General features: G+C 41.5%; 1 protein-coding gene across 8 annotated transcripts in view; it reads right to left on the reverse strand.

Moving 5' to 3' along the window:
* The window catches only part of arid4b (AT-rich interaction domain 4B), a 137,777-nt gene that overhangs the window by 29,970 nt on the left and 92,807 nt on the right, over positions 1-15,000 (reverse strand). For all 8 annotated transcript variants that reach the window (XM_073920338.1, XM_073920337.1, XM_073920334.1 and 5 more), the window contains one exon: positions 13,069-13,268. In XM_073920338.1, coding sequence (XP_073776439.1) covers positions 13,069-13,268 — 200 coding nt within the window. The remainder of the gene's footprint in view (positions 1-13,068; positions 13,269-15,000) is intronic.

Raw genomic sequence — 15,000 nt, forward strand, 5'->3', positions numbered from 1 at the left:
GACTTTCTACAACTTTCTCCCATCTCCCGACTGCATCTCTGGAGCTCAGCCGCAGTAATCTTTGGGTTACTGTTTACCTCCCTCATCAAGTCTCTTCTCCTCTGATAGCTCAGTTTGGCCAGATGGCCAGCTCTAGGAAGGGTTCTGGTCATCCCAAACGTCTTTCATTTAAGGAGGTGGGAGACCTCTGTGCCTCTTAGAAACCTTAAGAGCAGTAGAAATGTTTCTGTAACCTTGGCCAGATCTGTGCCTTGCCACAATTCTGTCTCTGAGCTCTTCAGGCAGTTCCATTGACCTCCAAAGATGCTTAATCGGCTTTAAGTCGGGCTCTGGCTGGGCCATTCAAGAACACTTACTGAGTTGTATTAAAGTCACTCTTTCGTTATTTCAGCTGTGTGCTTAGGGTCATTGTCTTGTTGGAAGGTATACCCTTAGGCCAGTCTAAGGTCTTAAGCACTCTGGAGAAGGTTTTGGTCCAGGACATTCCTCTACTTTCTTCTTTCTTTCAATTTCAACCAGTCCCTGTATCTGAGAAACACCCCAACAGCATGATGCTGCCACCACCATGTTTCACTGTTGGGACTGTATTGGACAGGTGATGAGCAGGGCCTGGTTTTCTCCACACAGACCGCTTAGAATTGAGATTAAAAGTTCTATCTTGGTCTCATCAGACCAGAGAATCATATTTCTCACCATCGTGGAGCCGTTCAGGTTTTTTTTTTTTTTTTTTTTTAGCAAACTCCACTGAGGAGAGGCTTCTGTCGAGCCACTCTGCCAATAGGAGTCAACTGGTGGAGGGCTGCAGTGATGGTTGACTTTCTACAACTTTCTCCCATCTCCCGACTGCATCTCTGGAGCTCAGCCGCAGTAATCTTTGGGTTACTGTTTACCTCCCTCATCAAGTCTCTTCTCCTCTGATAGCTCAGTTTGGCCAGATGGTCAGCTCTAGGAAGGGTTCTGGTCATCCCAAATGTCTTTCATTTAAGGATTATGATGACACCTGTGCTATTAAAACCTTAATAGCAGTAGAAATGTTTTGTAACCGTGGCCAGATCTGTGCCTTGCCACAATTCTGTCTCTGAGCTCTTCAGACAGTTCCTTTGACCTCATGATTTCCATTTGCTCTGACATGCATTGTGAGCTGTATAGACAGCGGTGTGACATTGCAAATCAAGTCCAATCAGTATAATCAAACGCAGCTGAATTTAAATGAAGGTGTATAACCATCTCAAGGATCATCAGAAGAAATGGACAGCAGCGGAGTTACATGAGTGTCACAGCAAAGGATCTGAACACCATGTGATATTTCAGTTTTTCTTTTTTAATATATCTGCAATAAAGTCAATAGTCCTGTGTTTTTCTGTCAGTATGAGGTGCTGTGTGTACATTAACGAGGAAAAAGCAATGGCAATGGTTGCAATTTAACAAAGAGTGAAACATTTAAGGGGGTCTGAACACTGTCCGTACCCACTGTGTATATATTCATATATCCTGAAAAAAATCCTGTTTTTTTTTCAATACCAACAAATAAAAATATCATATTCTAAAATATTAAATAAAAAAATACATAAATGTTTTAGGAGCTTGACAGCCTGCGGTCATTATTTAGAGATGAACATTCAGTCTTCTTTAGCGTTCCACAAAAGAAAGTCTGTCACATGTGTGAGGACCAGCATGAGGATTAGTAGATTTGTCTAACCTAAAGATGCTTCAAATGTGACTTTGAGCTGGAGTTGGGGAAGTGTGCGTGTGATGGGGTCAAAGGTTAAAGGGTCAGAGTGCAGCAAGAGGTCACAGCAAAGCTCAGCGAATCACAGTGGCGTTAGAGAGCAGAGAGAAAGCCAGTTAGACAGCTAGACGGCACACTGAAGTCTGCTCCAATCCAACCATCAACCTAGTTAGTGAGCAGAAAACAATCCTCAGATAGTGATGCAACAACTGAGCTGGTGTTCGGCAGGACCCTGGATCCACACAGACATCTGCTTCAATTTGAGCCAAACCATACAAACAAATAAATAAACATGGAGGGGATAACCATCACTGCAGGATGACCATCGAGACAAAGCATCTATGAAAACCACTGAATCACAGCTACAAGAGGGATATTAGTCGGGTGAGTTTAATCAAAAAGAGACCAAAGCTTACAAATGAATCCAATGCAACCAGATTTCATTTAAAGAGCATCGGTAGAGCTGGGAATCGCTATTAATGTAACTGCTCTGTTTTTTAAGTTGTGTTTGAGAGTAATTATTCTGCTATCATGTGTAATCGATCGTCTGCAAGTACTGTAAGGGTGTTTTCACACCTGTGAATCGATTCAGTTGTTCCGAAACAGAGATTACAATTGTTACATTGTTGCTCTTTGCTCTTGGTGCGGTTCGCTTTCACACTGCAAAGTTTCTAATCAGACCAAAAGAGCTAAAACAAGTCACGTGTGAGTAAACTCTCCTCACATTGGTCAGAGTGTCAGGGTTTATTTTGCAGCGTCCCGCTCAGCTGTCAGGAGAGGTGGTGGTTTGGTGGTGATTGACAGGGTGTGCGCGCGACGTGTCTGAGGAGAGATGCGGTGGGGAGGGGTCAGAAGGGTGCGCGACGTAGCCTATTTGAGGACCGGGAGGGAGACGCGAGATTACCGGGAGATCATCACTCGTTTGCGGGTATCCGGAGACTCGCGAAACTTCCCGCCCTACTCATAATTCTCTCTTCATATAGCCGTAAGCCTATTACATATCCATAAAACACTGTGATATAACCGGGCTCGGATCGGATCGCTTTCTCACTGTAATCGAACCGCTCCAGGGTTCGTTTAAATCGAGCCGAGACCACCTCATTCAAGCGATCTCGGAGCGATTACTTTGGCGCGGAACAGAACGCGATTGCACTGTTCACATATGCCAAACGAACCGCGCTAACTGGGCAATCGAGACACGATTCAAAACAAAAGTGTAGGTGTGAAAGCACCCAAAGTACGGTAGTTGTGTTTCCATGTAAAGAGGTGAATTAGATACGCAAAACTGGAATATCACATAAAATTAGATTTTATAATATATTTGGGCCTGACGATCGTGTTGTCGTTGGTCAAAACCTTTGACTACGATGCGTTCCACAATGCACCAGCCCATTTTGGCTCCCCCTGTAGGTGGCTGGCCTGCAGGAGGATTGTCCCAAGTTGCTCCTTCGGGCTAAGCCCGGCCGAGTTCCATGGGAGAAAACCCAGCCACCGGGCACTCGCAAACAAGCCCCAACCCCAGGTGTGGCTCCAGGGTGGGGCCCCGGCTGCGCCATTCCGTGCAATATCACGGTCCTGGATGCTCTTTTACTGATAAGGGGTTTTTGAACCGCACTTAGTGGTGCTCCACCGTAAAAAGGTGGGTTGCATCTCCAGGTTGGAGGAAAGTCCTCACCCTAAGGTGGAGGAGTTCAAGTATCTTGGGGTTTTGTTCACGAGTGAGGGAAGGATGGAACGTGAGATCGACAGGCAGATTGGTGCAGCGGCAGCAGTAATGCGGTCAATGTACTGGTCCTGTTGTGGTAAAGATGGAGCTGAGCCGAAAGGCAAAGCTCTCGATTTGCCAGTCAATCTACATTCCTACTCTCACCTATGGTCATGAACTTTGGGTCATGACTGAAAGCACAAGATCTCGGATACAAGTGGCTGAAATTAATCTCTTTCGCAGGGTGGCAGGGCACACACTTATAGATGAGGATGAGGAGCTCTGTCACCCGGGAGGAGCTCGGAGAGGAGCCGCTGCTCCTCCACATTAAGAGAAGTCAGCTGAGGTGGCTGAGGCATCTGTTTCGGATGCCTCCTGGACGCCTACCTAGGAAGGTGTTCCAGTCCCACTGGGAGGAGGCCTCAGGGAATACCCAGGACATGCTGGACGGACTATGTCTCTCGGCTGGCCTGGGAAGGCCTCAGGATCCCCCCGGGAGAACTGAATGAAGTGTCTTGGGAGAGGGAAGTCTGGGGTTCTCTCCTAAAACTGCTTACTCCGTGACCCGGCCCCGGAAAAAGCAGTTGAAAATAAATGAATATTTGTGAATAAAGCTGCATTTACATCGCAGGATATCTGCAGGTTTCTAATGCTGTGTTCACAGCAGATGTGGCATGCGTGAATAATTCATGCTATTAGCACATAAATAGATGCGTAAACATCACATTTAAGTGCTTCATTCACAAATTAAATTCCCTTTACAATAGACTTAGATTCACGTCATTAGCAGGGCTTCAGCCTGTGACTCTAGCTTTGTTGTTAAATGGCGAACATGGATTTTATTAAGAGAATAGCTGCTCTTTATGTAGGCTGAAGAACAGCATAGATTCATTGCCAAGTCCACCAGATCTTTCAGAGGTGCACCCAGCTCTGTGAGTTCAGCAACTCCTCCAAAAACTGGAGCTGGATGTTGGAGGCTTTCAGCTGTGCTTCAGACTGAGCCAAGCCAAGTTTGATGAACTGTTGTCCGGTGTCGGCACTAGAATTTCCCCTCGGGACACCAACAACAAGCACTATGTCATAATCAAGCTCCTGGCTGGGTAAACCATATTTATTAATTAATTTTACATGCTTGAAACAGAAAAAAGTCTAAACACTTAGTAGTCGTGCTGTACGGCAGAAAGTTTAGATCGACGTCATTCGCGCTCAAAGAAGAAAGTCATAAAGGCATCCAATTAGTTTTTTGCGCATCTATTATTTGACTTCATATATAAATATGACTAAACAAAAGTGCAGAAAACCAGTGAGCAAGTCAGACTAAAGACTGGCTCACACTGCGATTTTGTAAAATCCTGAACGATTGTAGCATGTTAGATGCATGAACATGGCTCCCATGTCACACTAGCTACGTTTCCATCCACCTATTATTATGCACATTTTGCATATAACGGTTGATGGAAATGCCATGATGCGCATACATTTTGAAAATGCGCATAAAAAACATGTGCGCACAACTGAGCAGGATAAACCTTTTATTCGATAAAAAAGATGTGCATAAACTACGATGGAAACACTTTTACCGAACAAATTCCAGCATTCGCATTAAAAAGGTCATGTGATTTTGTTATAAGAGATCATGTGATGATAGAAATGTGTGTGAATGGACAAACCAGCAGGCTGAGCACACTGTAAACCATCTGGAATGTTGTTTTGGTCATCTAAAACGCCTTACCTTTTCTGTAGTAGTGTTATTATATTATTAATGACCTCCAGAATCAAGAGCATCTGTGCTCCGCGTCTGACACCTTCAAACGCCAAAGCGCATCCACTGCATGTCAGGATTGCCTTCTGAGGCGCAAGTCATTTATTCGATGAAGAAAAGATTGACGCGGCTTGTCCTACTGCAGCAAGTTCAGTTTTTACTTTTGATATTTGGTGCCAGTAATCAAGAAGTGACGATTTTGTTCGGCTTGACTCGCACATGTTTTATGCGATATTCCAGTTTTGCGCATAAAGTTTATTCGCATTTTTGGATGGAAACATTGTAAGATCTCATATCATAAAGTCAGACTGAACGATAATGAAGATGCGCCAAACACGAAAGAAAATGCCCTTGGAGTTTGACATTATCTACGCGTGACACTTTCACTATCCCGCGTTGTGAAATGATTCTTCACAGCAAACGTAAACAATCTGTAGCGGCAATTTTGCACACAACGTGTCCTAATAATAAAACCTGGAAGAAAATACGGTCTTTTTCTACATTTCCCCGTGGTCATTTAAATTGTCGATGGATTGCGTCATCAAATTCTGGGATCCTATTGGTTCTTGGATTGATGCTCATCACAGCTGCTGTCAGACAGCAGAAAATTGTCTGAAATCTTCTGGCACTACTCTAATCGCAACGGGCATTAAGCGGCTGTCTGGGAACAAGTCAAACCAACAATCAAAGATCACAGATTTTAGCCTAGGATTTCAGGAATCTTTTAGGATTTCCCAAATTTGTCTCAGATGACAAAATCTTGGCTGAAATCTCACATTGTGAGCAGGGCTTTAGTCAATTCTAAAGCTTGCACGGTTGGTGGATTGTTTATGCACCATTAAAGTCAGCATTGAAGCTGTGTCTGTTTTTTGTTTCGTAGTGTGAAGCAGTTCCAATAGAAACGGGATATTAAATGATAAAACAGTGGGCGTGGCTTGTTTTTTTTTCTACTGGGAGCTGATTGGATGTAGTAAAGTAGGCATTTCATTCAGAAAAATGGGGGAAAGGGTTTGGGGAGTTGTTATACCCTATCAAACCCCTCTTCACTGTTTCTGTTTGTTGCCCAACTGAAAGCTGGAGGGGCATGGCTAAGTATGTTAGCCCCACCCACCACATCAGGCAGACCTAATCTGAGAATTGAACTGAAAACACACAGTGCATTTTCAGATTTTATTTTTAGATTAGTAGAGCAGACTATTTTTGTTTCTTAATGACCTGCATAGATGAATTGTTCAACACAAAACTAGCAATGTGAGCTAACAACATCCATATGGTTCGTTTTGATTTCATGTGAACTTTTAATGAAGTTTCTGATTCCCAACTCTATCCAAAGCTGGTCATGACCTTCTGGTCTGTTTTCATCCACAGAACATCATCAGCACAACACAGCAGGAGCACTACAGGCATGATATGAGAGCAGAAAGCATCGGGAAACAGTGTAAACAGTGAAGGACAGTGTAAAACTAGCAACGTAGCGCTCTTGAGGATGTCAAAGTCACACCTGAACACTCCACAATAAAGAATTACAGAGGAAACTGTGCCAGAATAACTCAGGACCGACTCTTCGAACTACTGACTTAGGCAGTTGATCACATTGAACATGCTTTTTTTGAATGGTTTTCTAATGGCTGTGAGCGTTTTGTGCACTGCTTATGGAGCGGCTGAAAAAGTCAACTTTGAGCGGAAAAAGTGCGCTACATCAGTCGCGTCTTTTTCATTCTCAAATCAAATGAAAGCAGAGGCGGGGATCTTTAAATGTGGCAGCAGTGTTTGTGTTGTGAAAACGACTAAGGAGACAAGCGGTTACAACAATATCAACAGCAGCGCCTGCACACAATACGCAGCTAATTCAGTGGTTGCCTAGCAACATAAAAAGCGCAGCACATTTCTTTTTCCTTGTCAATAAAAAAATGCAGAGCGATGCACCTCGCAGTATCAGAACGTGTTGTCAATATAATGCTGTGTTTACACCAGACGCAGAATTCGCGGATAAATTGCGCTATTCACACGTAAATAGACACGTGAACATTTGAGTTTGCTCAATTCATTCGCGCATCAAAATGTGCTTCAAAATCCCCTTCATTTGTGTGTCAAATCCCGCTTCATTGGCGCTTCATTGGCGCTTCATTCGCGCGTCAGAATCCGCTTCTTTCGCGCGTCAGAATCCGCTTCTTTCGCGCGTCAGAATCCGCTTCATTCGCGCGTCAGAATCCGCTTCATTCGCGCGTCAGAATCCGCTTCATTCGCGCGTCAAAAGTCGTTTTATTCGCGCGACAGAATCCGCTTCATTCGCGCGACAGAATCCGCTTCATTCGCGCGACAGAATCCGCTTCATTCGCGCGACAGAATCCGCTTCATTCGCGCGACAGAATCCGCTTCATTCGCGCGACAGAATCCGCTTCATTCGCGCGACAGAATCCGCTTCATTCGCGCGACAGAATCCGCTTCATTCGCGCGACAGAATCCGCTTCATTCGCGCGACAGAATCCGCTTCATTCGCGCGACAGAATCCGCTTCATTCGCGCGACAGAATCCGCTTCATTCGCGCGTCAGAATCCGCTTCATTCGCGCGTCAGAATCCGCTTCATTCGCGCGTCAGAATCCGCTTCATTCGCGCGTCAGAATCCGCTTCATTCGCGCGTCAGAATCCGCTTCATTCGCGCGTCAGAATCCGCTTCATTCGCGCGTCAGAATCCGCTTCATTCGCGCGTCAGAATACGCTTCATTCGCGCGTCAGAATACGCTTCATTCGCGCGTCAGAATACGCTTCATTCGCGCGTCAGAATACGCTTCATTCGCGCGTCAGAATACGCTTCATTCGCGCGTCAGAATACGCTTCATTCGCGCGTCAGAATCCGCTTCATTCGCGCGTCAGAATCCGCTTCATTCGCGCGTCAGAATCCACTTCATTCGCGCGTCAGAATCCACTTCATTCGCGCGTCAGAATCCACTTCATTCGCGCGTCAGAATCCGCTTCATTCGCGCGTCAAAATTTGCTTCATTCGCGCATCAAAATCAGCTTCATTCGCGTATCAGAATCCACTTCCTTCGCGCCTCAAAATTTAGTTAGAGGTGTCTAGAAAAATTTATTTGACTCATCTAAAAAAATTAAGAAAGCACTTTTGTGTGTGTGTGTGTGTGTGTGTGTGTGTGTGTGTGTATAGTGTAATATCTAATTTGTGCTCATTTTTACTCAATATTGATCATATGACATTGATATTTCTTTTTTTAATTTAAGTAAAAAGCACAATGAAAACAAGAACAGAGGCTTTTTTTTGCTGGAGATGTGTTTAAAGGCTTACAACCAAACATTCTGCTGGTGGAGAAAACAAGAGAAATGAGAGAGAGAGAGAGAGAGAGAGAAAAAAAAAGCAAGCTGAAGAGCCAACATTTCAGCCAACATGCAGATTCAATAAGCATTTCATCCTTCCAGATAACACCAACACACAACCATCCTGTATCCAACATCAAAATAAGATGTATTTACACATAAAGGGCCCTATTATGCATTTCTTATTACATTCAACTTCTTCTAGTGTACAATGTTGTTGTTTGCACATGAAAAAGGACTGCAAAAGCACACCAGAAACAGTTATTCTCAATACCTACATGAAAAATACTGTAGCATTTTTTAAACACTATAGCATTTTTGAACCATAATAAAGTAGGGTAACCCTGCTGAAAAATCCAGCTTAAACCAGCCTAGGCTGGTTGGCTGGTTTTAGCTGGTTGACCAGGCTGGTTTTAGAGGGGTTTTGGACATTTCCAGACTGGTTTCCAGCCATTTCCAGCCTGGTCTTAGCTGGTCAGGCTGGGAGATGACCAGTTAAAACCAGCTTGACCAGCCTAGCCAAGCTGGGAGCCCAGCCAAAACCAGCTATGTCCAGCTTAAACCAGGCTGGTCAAGCTGGTTTTATCTGGATTTGGCTGGTAATTTTCCAGCCTGACCAGCTAAGACCAGGCTGGAAATGGCTGGAAACCAGCCTGGAAATGGCCAAAACCCCTCTAAAACAACCAGCTAAAACCAGCCAACCAGCCTAGGCTGGTTTAAGCTGGATTTTTCAGAAGGGAAACCAGGGATTCTCAACCGGTGGGATCCTGCAGGTGGCTTAAAATTAACTTAAATATTATACTATAATTATTTAATTTAATTATTAAAGGGTCACGAAAGACCAAAACACACGTGTTGAGCTGTTGACAGTGGTATATGTGTCCCACACTGCTAAAAACACTATTAGGACACCTATATTTGACTAAAAAGTGTAAATTGGTTGTTTTTACGTTATTTCAAGCAAATTCGTACTTCCAGTTTGAAACTAATTTTTGAAGCTGCGTCACGGTCATGAGATAATAGCGTGTATTCCAGCGTGCAGACTGGACGCCTGTGCCAGAGTGTGTCTTATTACATCTTACAGTGTGATGCATTAATGCATGAGTAAAGCTTGGTTCAAACCAATCAGCGCGCTCTATTGTGCAACTTCATTAATATTCATTACTGTCAGAGTGTAGACGGCAGAGACGCCACGTTGTGTTGGCAAAACAAGCGTGAAGTGTTGCTGCAGTTAAGTTTTGTTTTCATTTTCTCTCTGTGAGAGCGCAGCTGGAGTCACGTGTGGATTAACAGTGTACGCGACGCTCGACAACAATAACTTACGTGTCTAAGGAGGATTATTGTTTACCTGAGAGCTGTTCTCATCTGCAAACGCTGAGATCCGGATTCGCTTGTAGTCTTCTCTTAATAAAGACGCGGGTCTAGTTGCTGGTGATTGTCCTGTCTCTACAGATTTGGTAAGTGAGCGACCAGTGCTCTTTGTTTATTCAGTTCGTATTTTATTCGTATGAAACAAACTATTGCACCGAGTGTAAACAAATTAGCACTAACAGTTACAACCAAACTATAACCTCGTGTTATCGTGAATAACACACGCGGCTTTCTGACACTACCTGCCGTGTGCATCTAAGTTTCCGGGAAATGCAGAGTTTTTTTTTTCTCTCATTCGCCGTGCGGTATCAAACATTGCATGAAAAATACACGCTTAGAGCAGCTCCTCGAATCAAATATCACGTTTGTCGGGAGGGACATGAATGAATTCTCTGAATGAAAGAGCCAAACTGCAGTTAAAGTCCACCATTTAATAATTTGGCAAATAATTCGACTACAGATGTCCATGTAAACACAGTCACTTTGTCCCCTGTGTGTGTGTGTGTGTGTGTGTTTGTGTGTGTGTGTGTTTTGACTCTGAAATTCAGCGCGCCCAAATAGACACTCCCACACCAAGCCTCTTTTCTTCCTCCGACACTCCCCCCTAAACAGAGCTGGACACGCCCACTTTTCTGACTTTTTCCAAAGTAGAGGTGTGAAAACTTAAACACTGCTTAAACAAGGGGGTTTCATGGCCCTTTAAATACGTCATTTTAAAATTCTAGCAGTAATGGTATTACCTGTTTTCTGTGATTGTTTGAACAGGTTAATTCAGACTCTGTGCACAAACAGACTCACTGTTAATTACAGACATAACTGTGGCTAATATTTCCGATCGCTGCACATCAACTGGGACTTCTTTCTCAGGTGTATTAAGCAATTAGTACTAAGTATTAAGCCTGCCTCAGGTCTGCAACTCATACTGTATCAGAGTCACACACGGCCGTTGATTCACACACTGTGCGTGCTCTCTTTGTCTAACGTCTGGCAAGCGTTTTATAAGGGACGCGCGTCCATACAGTACAATAATGTCCAGCTACAAACCAAACCACCTTCAAGTCGATGCGTTTCAACAGATTTAGAGGGTTTTTACTGTATTTTACATTTAGGGTTCAGGTGAGGTTGTTTATTTTAATGGATATACAGTAGATCACTAGAAGTCAGTCTAACTCAAAGCATCAGCAGTTTTTGTTTCGCCATCTCTAGTAATCCTGTCAGGTTCATTTACAGAAGTAAAGAATTCAGGAGCTTTGAACCTGTCTGTGTGCTTATATATTAAAATATTTATTATGATATTTAATATTATGATATACACATATGCAATTTTATATATATATATATATATATATATATATATATATATATATATATACACTTTTTTTATACAGTCGGTTAGATGTAATAAAGATGTAAAATAAGTCTCTGATGTCTCTAGAGTGTGTTTGTGAAGTTTCAGCTGAAAATACCACACAAATAATGTTGTATAACTCAACATTAGTTATATTAGGCTTTAATCCTAATTGTGGTGTTTTAGTGACTGTCGCTTTAAATTGAAATGAGATTGTGCTCTTTACAAAAGAGGGTGGAGCTACAAATACCTGTGTGTCAGCATAGTGGCAGATTCAAAAACAAGACTAAGGGCCCTATCATACACGCTGCGCAATGTGGCGCAAGGCGCGATCCAATTGTTATTTGCTACTTTCAGCTCGGCGCAAAGGTCATTTTAAGGTGTTGCACCACGCTTTTTAAATAGCAAATGCATTTGCGCTCATATGTGCACCCATAGGCGTTCTGGTCTAAAAAAGCAGGCGTGTTTTGGCGCGTTGTTATTTTGAGAAACTGTAATAGTCTGTTCTTTAGACCAGAACAAACCCGGTCTAAAGTCCGGCGCAGAGCGCGTTAGTTGTGCGCCTCACTTGCACACTGCTTAATACACACAAGATGTAGAGCAATACGCAAATATCTTTACATATGAAAAAGAATTAAAATATTAAGGGTATATATATATATATATATATATATATATATATATATATATATATATATATATATATATATATATATATATATATATATAGGATATAATAGGGATATATATATGATATAAATATAAAGGATTAAAATATTACAAAACATATTATTTTCTAGCCTCCATGAATTTAAAAACCACTGCATCTTTCACCTCGGGAGGCTTTTTTAGTTCATTCATAACAATTTGCTTTTGTATAATGTTATTATTATTAGCAGTATTATTTATTATATCCATATTTATATTTGTTTTATTAAAAACAAGCTTAGATTTGTCCACCTGCAGGTTTTAGACCTTATGGGGCACAGCATGTCTATTTGGAAATAACTCAGTATATTGAGCACACTTCATTATTATGGTTTGCTGGAAATTAGAACTGAATTTAGAAATAGTTTTGAAACAAATCTTTGCGCTTAACAAACGAAATTAATTATTTTTAGGCTAATTGTGTAAAGGTTTCCCTATCCACGAGAGCAAAAGCGAAAGTGAACTTACTTTACGTCATGTAAATAGCGAATGCGCTCTTGGCGCGACGCAGCTGGCTCTTAAAGGGAATGGGAGATGAGACTCTGATTGGTTTATATAACTCATTAATACTCATTATTATATAACTCATTAACCCTATAAATCATTAATAAAATAAGCTCAACACTTTTAGACCATGTGGCATGGCGCAAAGCGGATTTTCCCGTCCTCATATTAGCACAAATGGATTCTGACACTCCCTAAATGCATTTGCGCCCTGCGCTTTCCGTTTTGCACATGGACCGTCAAAATAGAGCCCTAACATCCTATGCTAATGAGGGAAAGATTGTCACTAATGAATGGGCTTATTTCCATCTCCGTTGACTTGTACAAAGGGAGAATGTCAATTAAAGAGTTTCTGCAGACTCTGTCTGATATCAAGTCTGATATTAACAAAAACAATCAATACATTTCTTCCATTGGAAGCTGGTTATATTCACAGACAGTTGCCACACAAATATGTTTAAACCCCCTATAAAAGTCATTTTTGCATAATAGGTCCCCTTTAAATGTTTTCATGATCATGTTTCTCCCTCTTTTTTCATTTTTGCCTCAGTTTCTCTCTCTCTCTCCTTCATAGCCATGCACTGATGCTCATACTGAAAGCCTCACTCACCCTGACAGATCTTTGTCGTCTGGTTCTTCACACGGTTCCTCCTTCACGTCCTCAGTGACGTCAGTCTCCCCTGTGGACATGCATTGTTTGACCTCTTCATTCATCTCGTTCTCCTCCTCAGCGTGCTTCTCATCCTCCTTATTTTCACCGCTGATGTCCGCTTTTTCTTCACATGGGGTCACGGTCTCCGTTTTCTCCTCCTGAGCGGAAATAACATGCCCTTTTCATGAATGCGATTCAACCCTAATTAAACTTTGATTTGTAAATGCATCATTGTTTTTATTCCAACAGCTTGTGTGGAGGGGAAACATGACTTATGAATATGCATGAGGGTCAGACACATTCCTGCTGAGAGACTAAATTAACAGATGTAACAGATATAAAGATGAAAACAGTGGCTCTGCTTTAAATGCAACACTAGTGTTCTGCATAATGCACAGTATGTACTTTATACTGCCTACTTGTGTTGGGGAAGAAGCATTAAAATAAATAACCTAAAGGGCAGATGACAAACAAATAAGCTAACAACAAGCTGGTAATCTATTTAAATGGAGAAAAACAAGTGGTATGAGTAGTGAGTCATAAGGTTAGATTGAGTAGTTTGAGTAAAGTATGTGTAGGCTTAGTTTCAGAAACATGAGTAATATAAATAGTTTTGGAAGTTTGACTGAAGTATGAGTAGAATTACTTTACATACGAGTATAGTGAGACTTAATATCAGTATAATAAATAATATGAGTATTGTGTGTAATCATGTAGTAGTATAAGTATGTGAGCTTAAGTTAGTGTAAGTTAGAGTAAGCTTTGTAATATTATATAGCTAAGTAAAAGTAACTTGAGTAACTGGAGTGTTATAAAAGTTTAGTGTAAACAATATAAGTAGTTTGAGTAAAATAAATAGACTAAGTAGTATGAGTAGTATGAGTAGACCTAGTTAGTAGTGTGAGTAGTAGAAGTAGATCTAGTATCTGTAGTTTAAGTAGTGTAAGTAGTATGAGTAGACATAGTATTGGTAGTATAAGTAGTGTGAGTAGTAAGAGTAGATCTAGTATCAGTAGTATAAGCAGTGAGAGTAGTATGAGTAGATCTAGTATCAGTAGTATAAGCAGTGAGAGTAGTAAGAGTAGATCTAGTATCAGTAGTATAAGCAGTGAGAGTAGTAAGAGTAGATTTAGTATCAGTAGTATAAGCATGAGTAGATCTAGTATCAGTAGTATAAGCAGTGAGAGTAGTATGAGTAGATCTAGTATCAGTAGTATAAGCAGTGAGAGTAGTAAGAGTAGATCTAGTATCAGTAGTATAAGCAGTGAGAGTAGTAAGAGTAGATTTAGTATCAGTAGTATAAGCATGAGTAGATCTAGTATCAGTAGTATAAGCAGTGAGAGTAGTATGAGTAGATCTAGTATCAGTAGTATAAGCAGTGAGAGTAGTAAGAGTAGATCTAGTATCAGTAGTATAAGCAGTGAGAGTAGTATGAGTAGATCTAGTATCAGTAGTATAAGTAGTGAGAGTAGTATGAGTAGATCTAGTATCAGTAGTATAAGCAGTGAGAGTAGTATGAGTAGATTTAGTATCAGTAGTATAAGCATGAGTAGATCTAGTATCAGTAGTTTAAGCAGTGAGAGTAGTATGAGTAGATCTAGTATCAGTAGTATAAGCAGTGAGAGTAGTAAGAGTAGATCTAGTATCAGTAGTATAAGCAGTGAGAGTAGTATGAGTAGATCTAGTATCAGTAGTATAAGCAGTGAGAGTAGTATGAGTAGATCTAGTATCAGTAGTATAAGTAGTGAGAGTAGTATGAGTAGATCTAGTATCAGTAGTATAAGCAGTGAGAGTAGTAAGAGTAGATCTAGTATCAGTAGTATAAGCAGTGAGAGTAGTATGAGTAGATCTAGTATCAGTAGTATAAGTAGTGAGAGTAGTAAGAGTAGA

This window comes from Danio rerio, chromosome 13, assembly GCF_049306965.1.
Source record: "Danio rerio strain Tuebingen ecotype United States chromosome 13, GRCz12tu, whole genome shotgun sequence".
Taxonomy (NCBI): domain Eukaryota; kingdom Metazoa; phylum Chordata; class Actinopteri; order Cypriniformes; family Danionidae; genus Danio; species Danio rerio.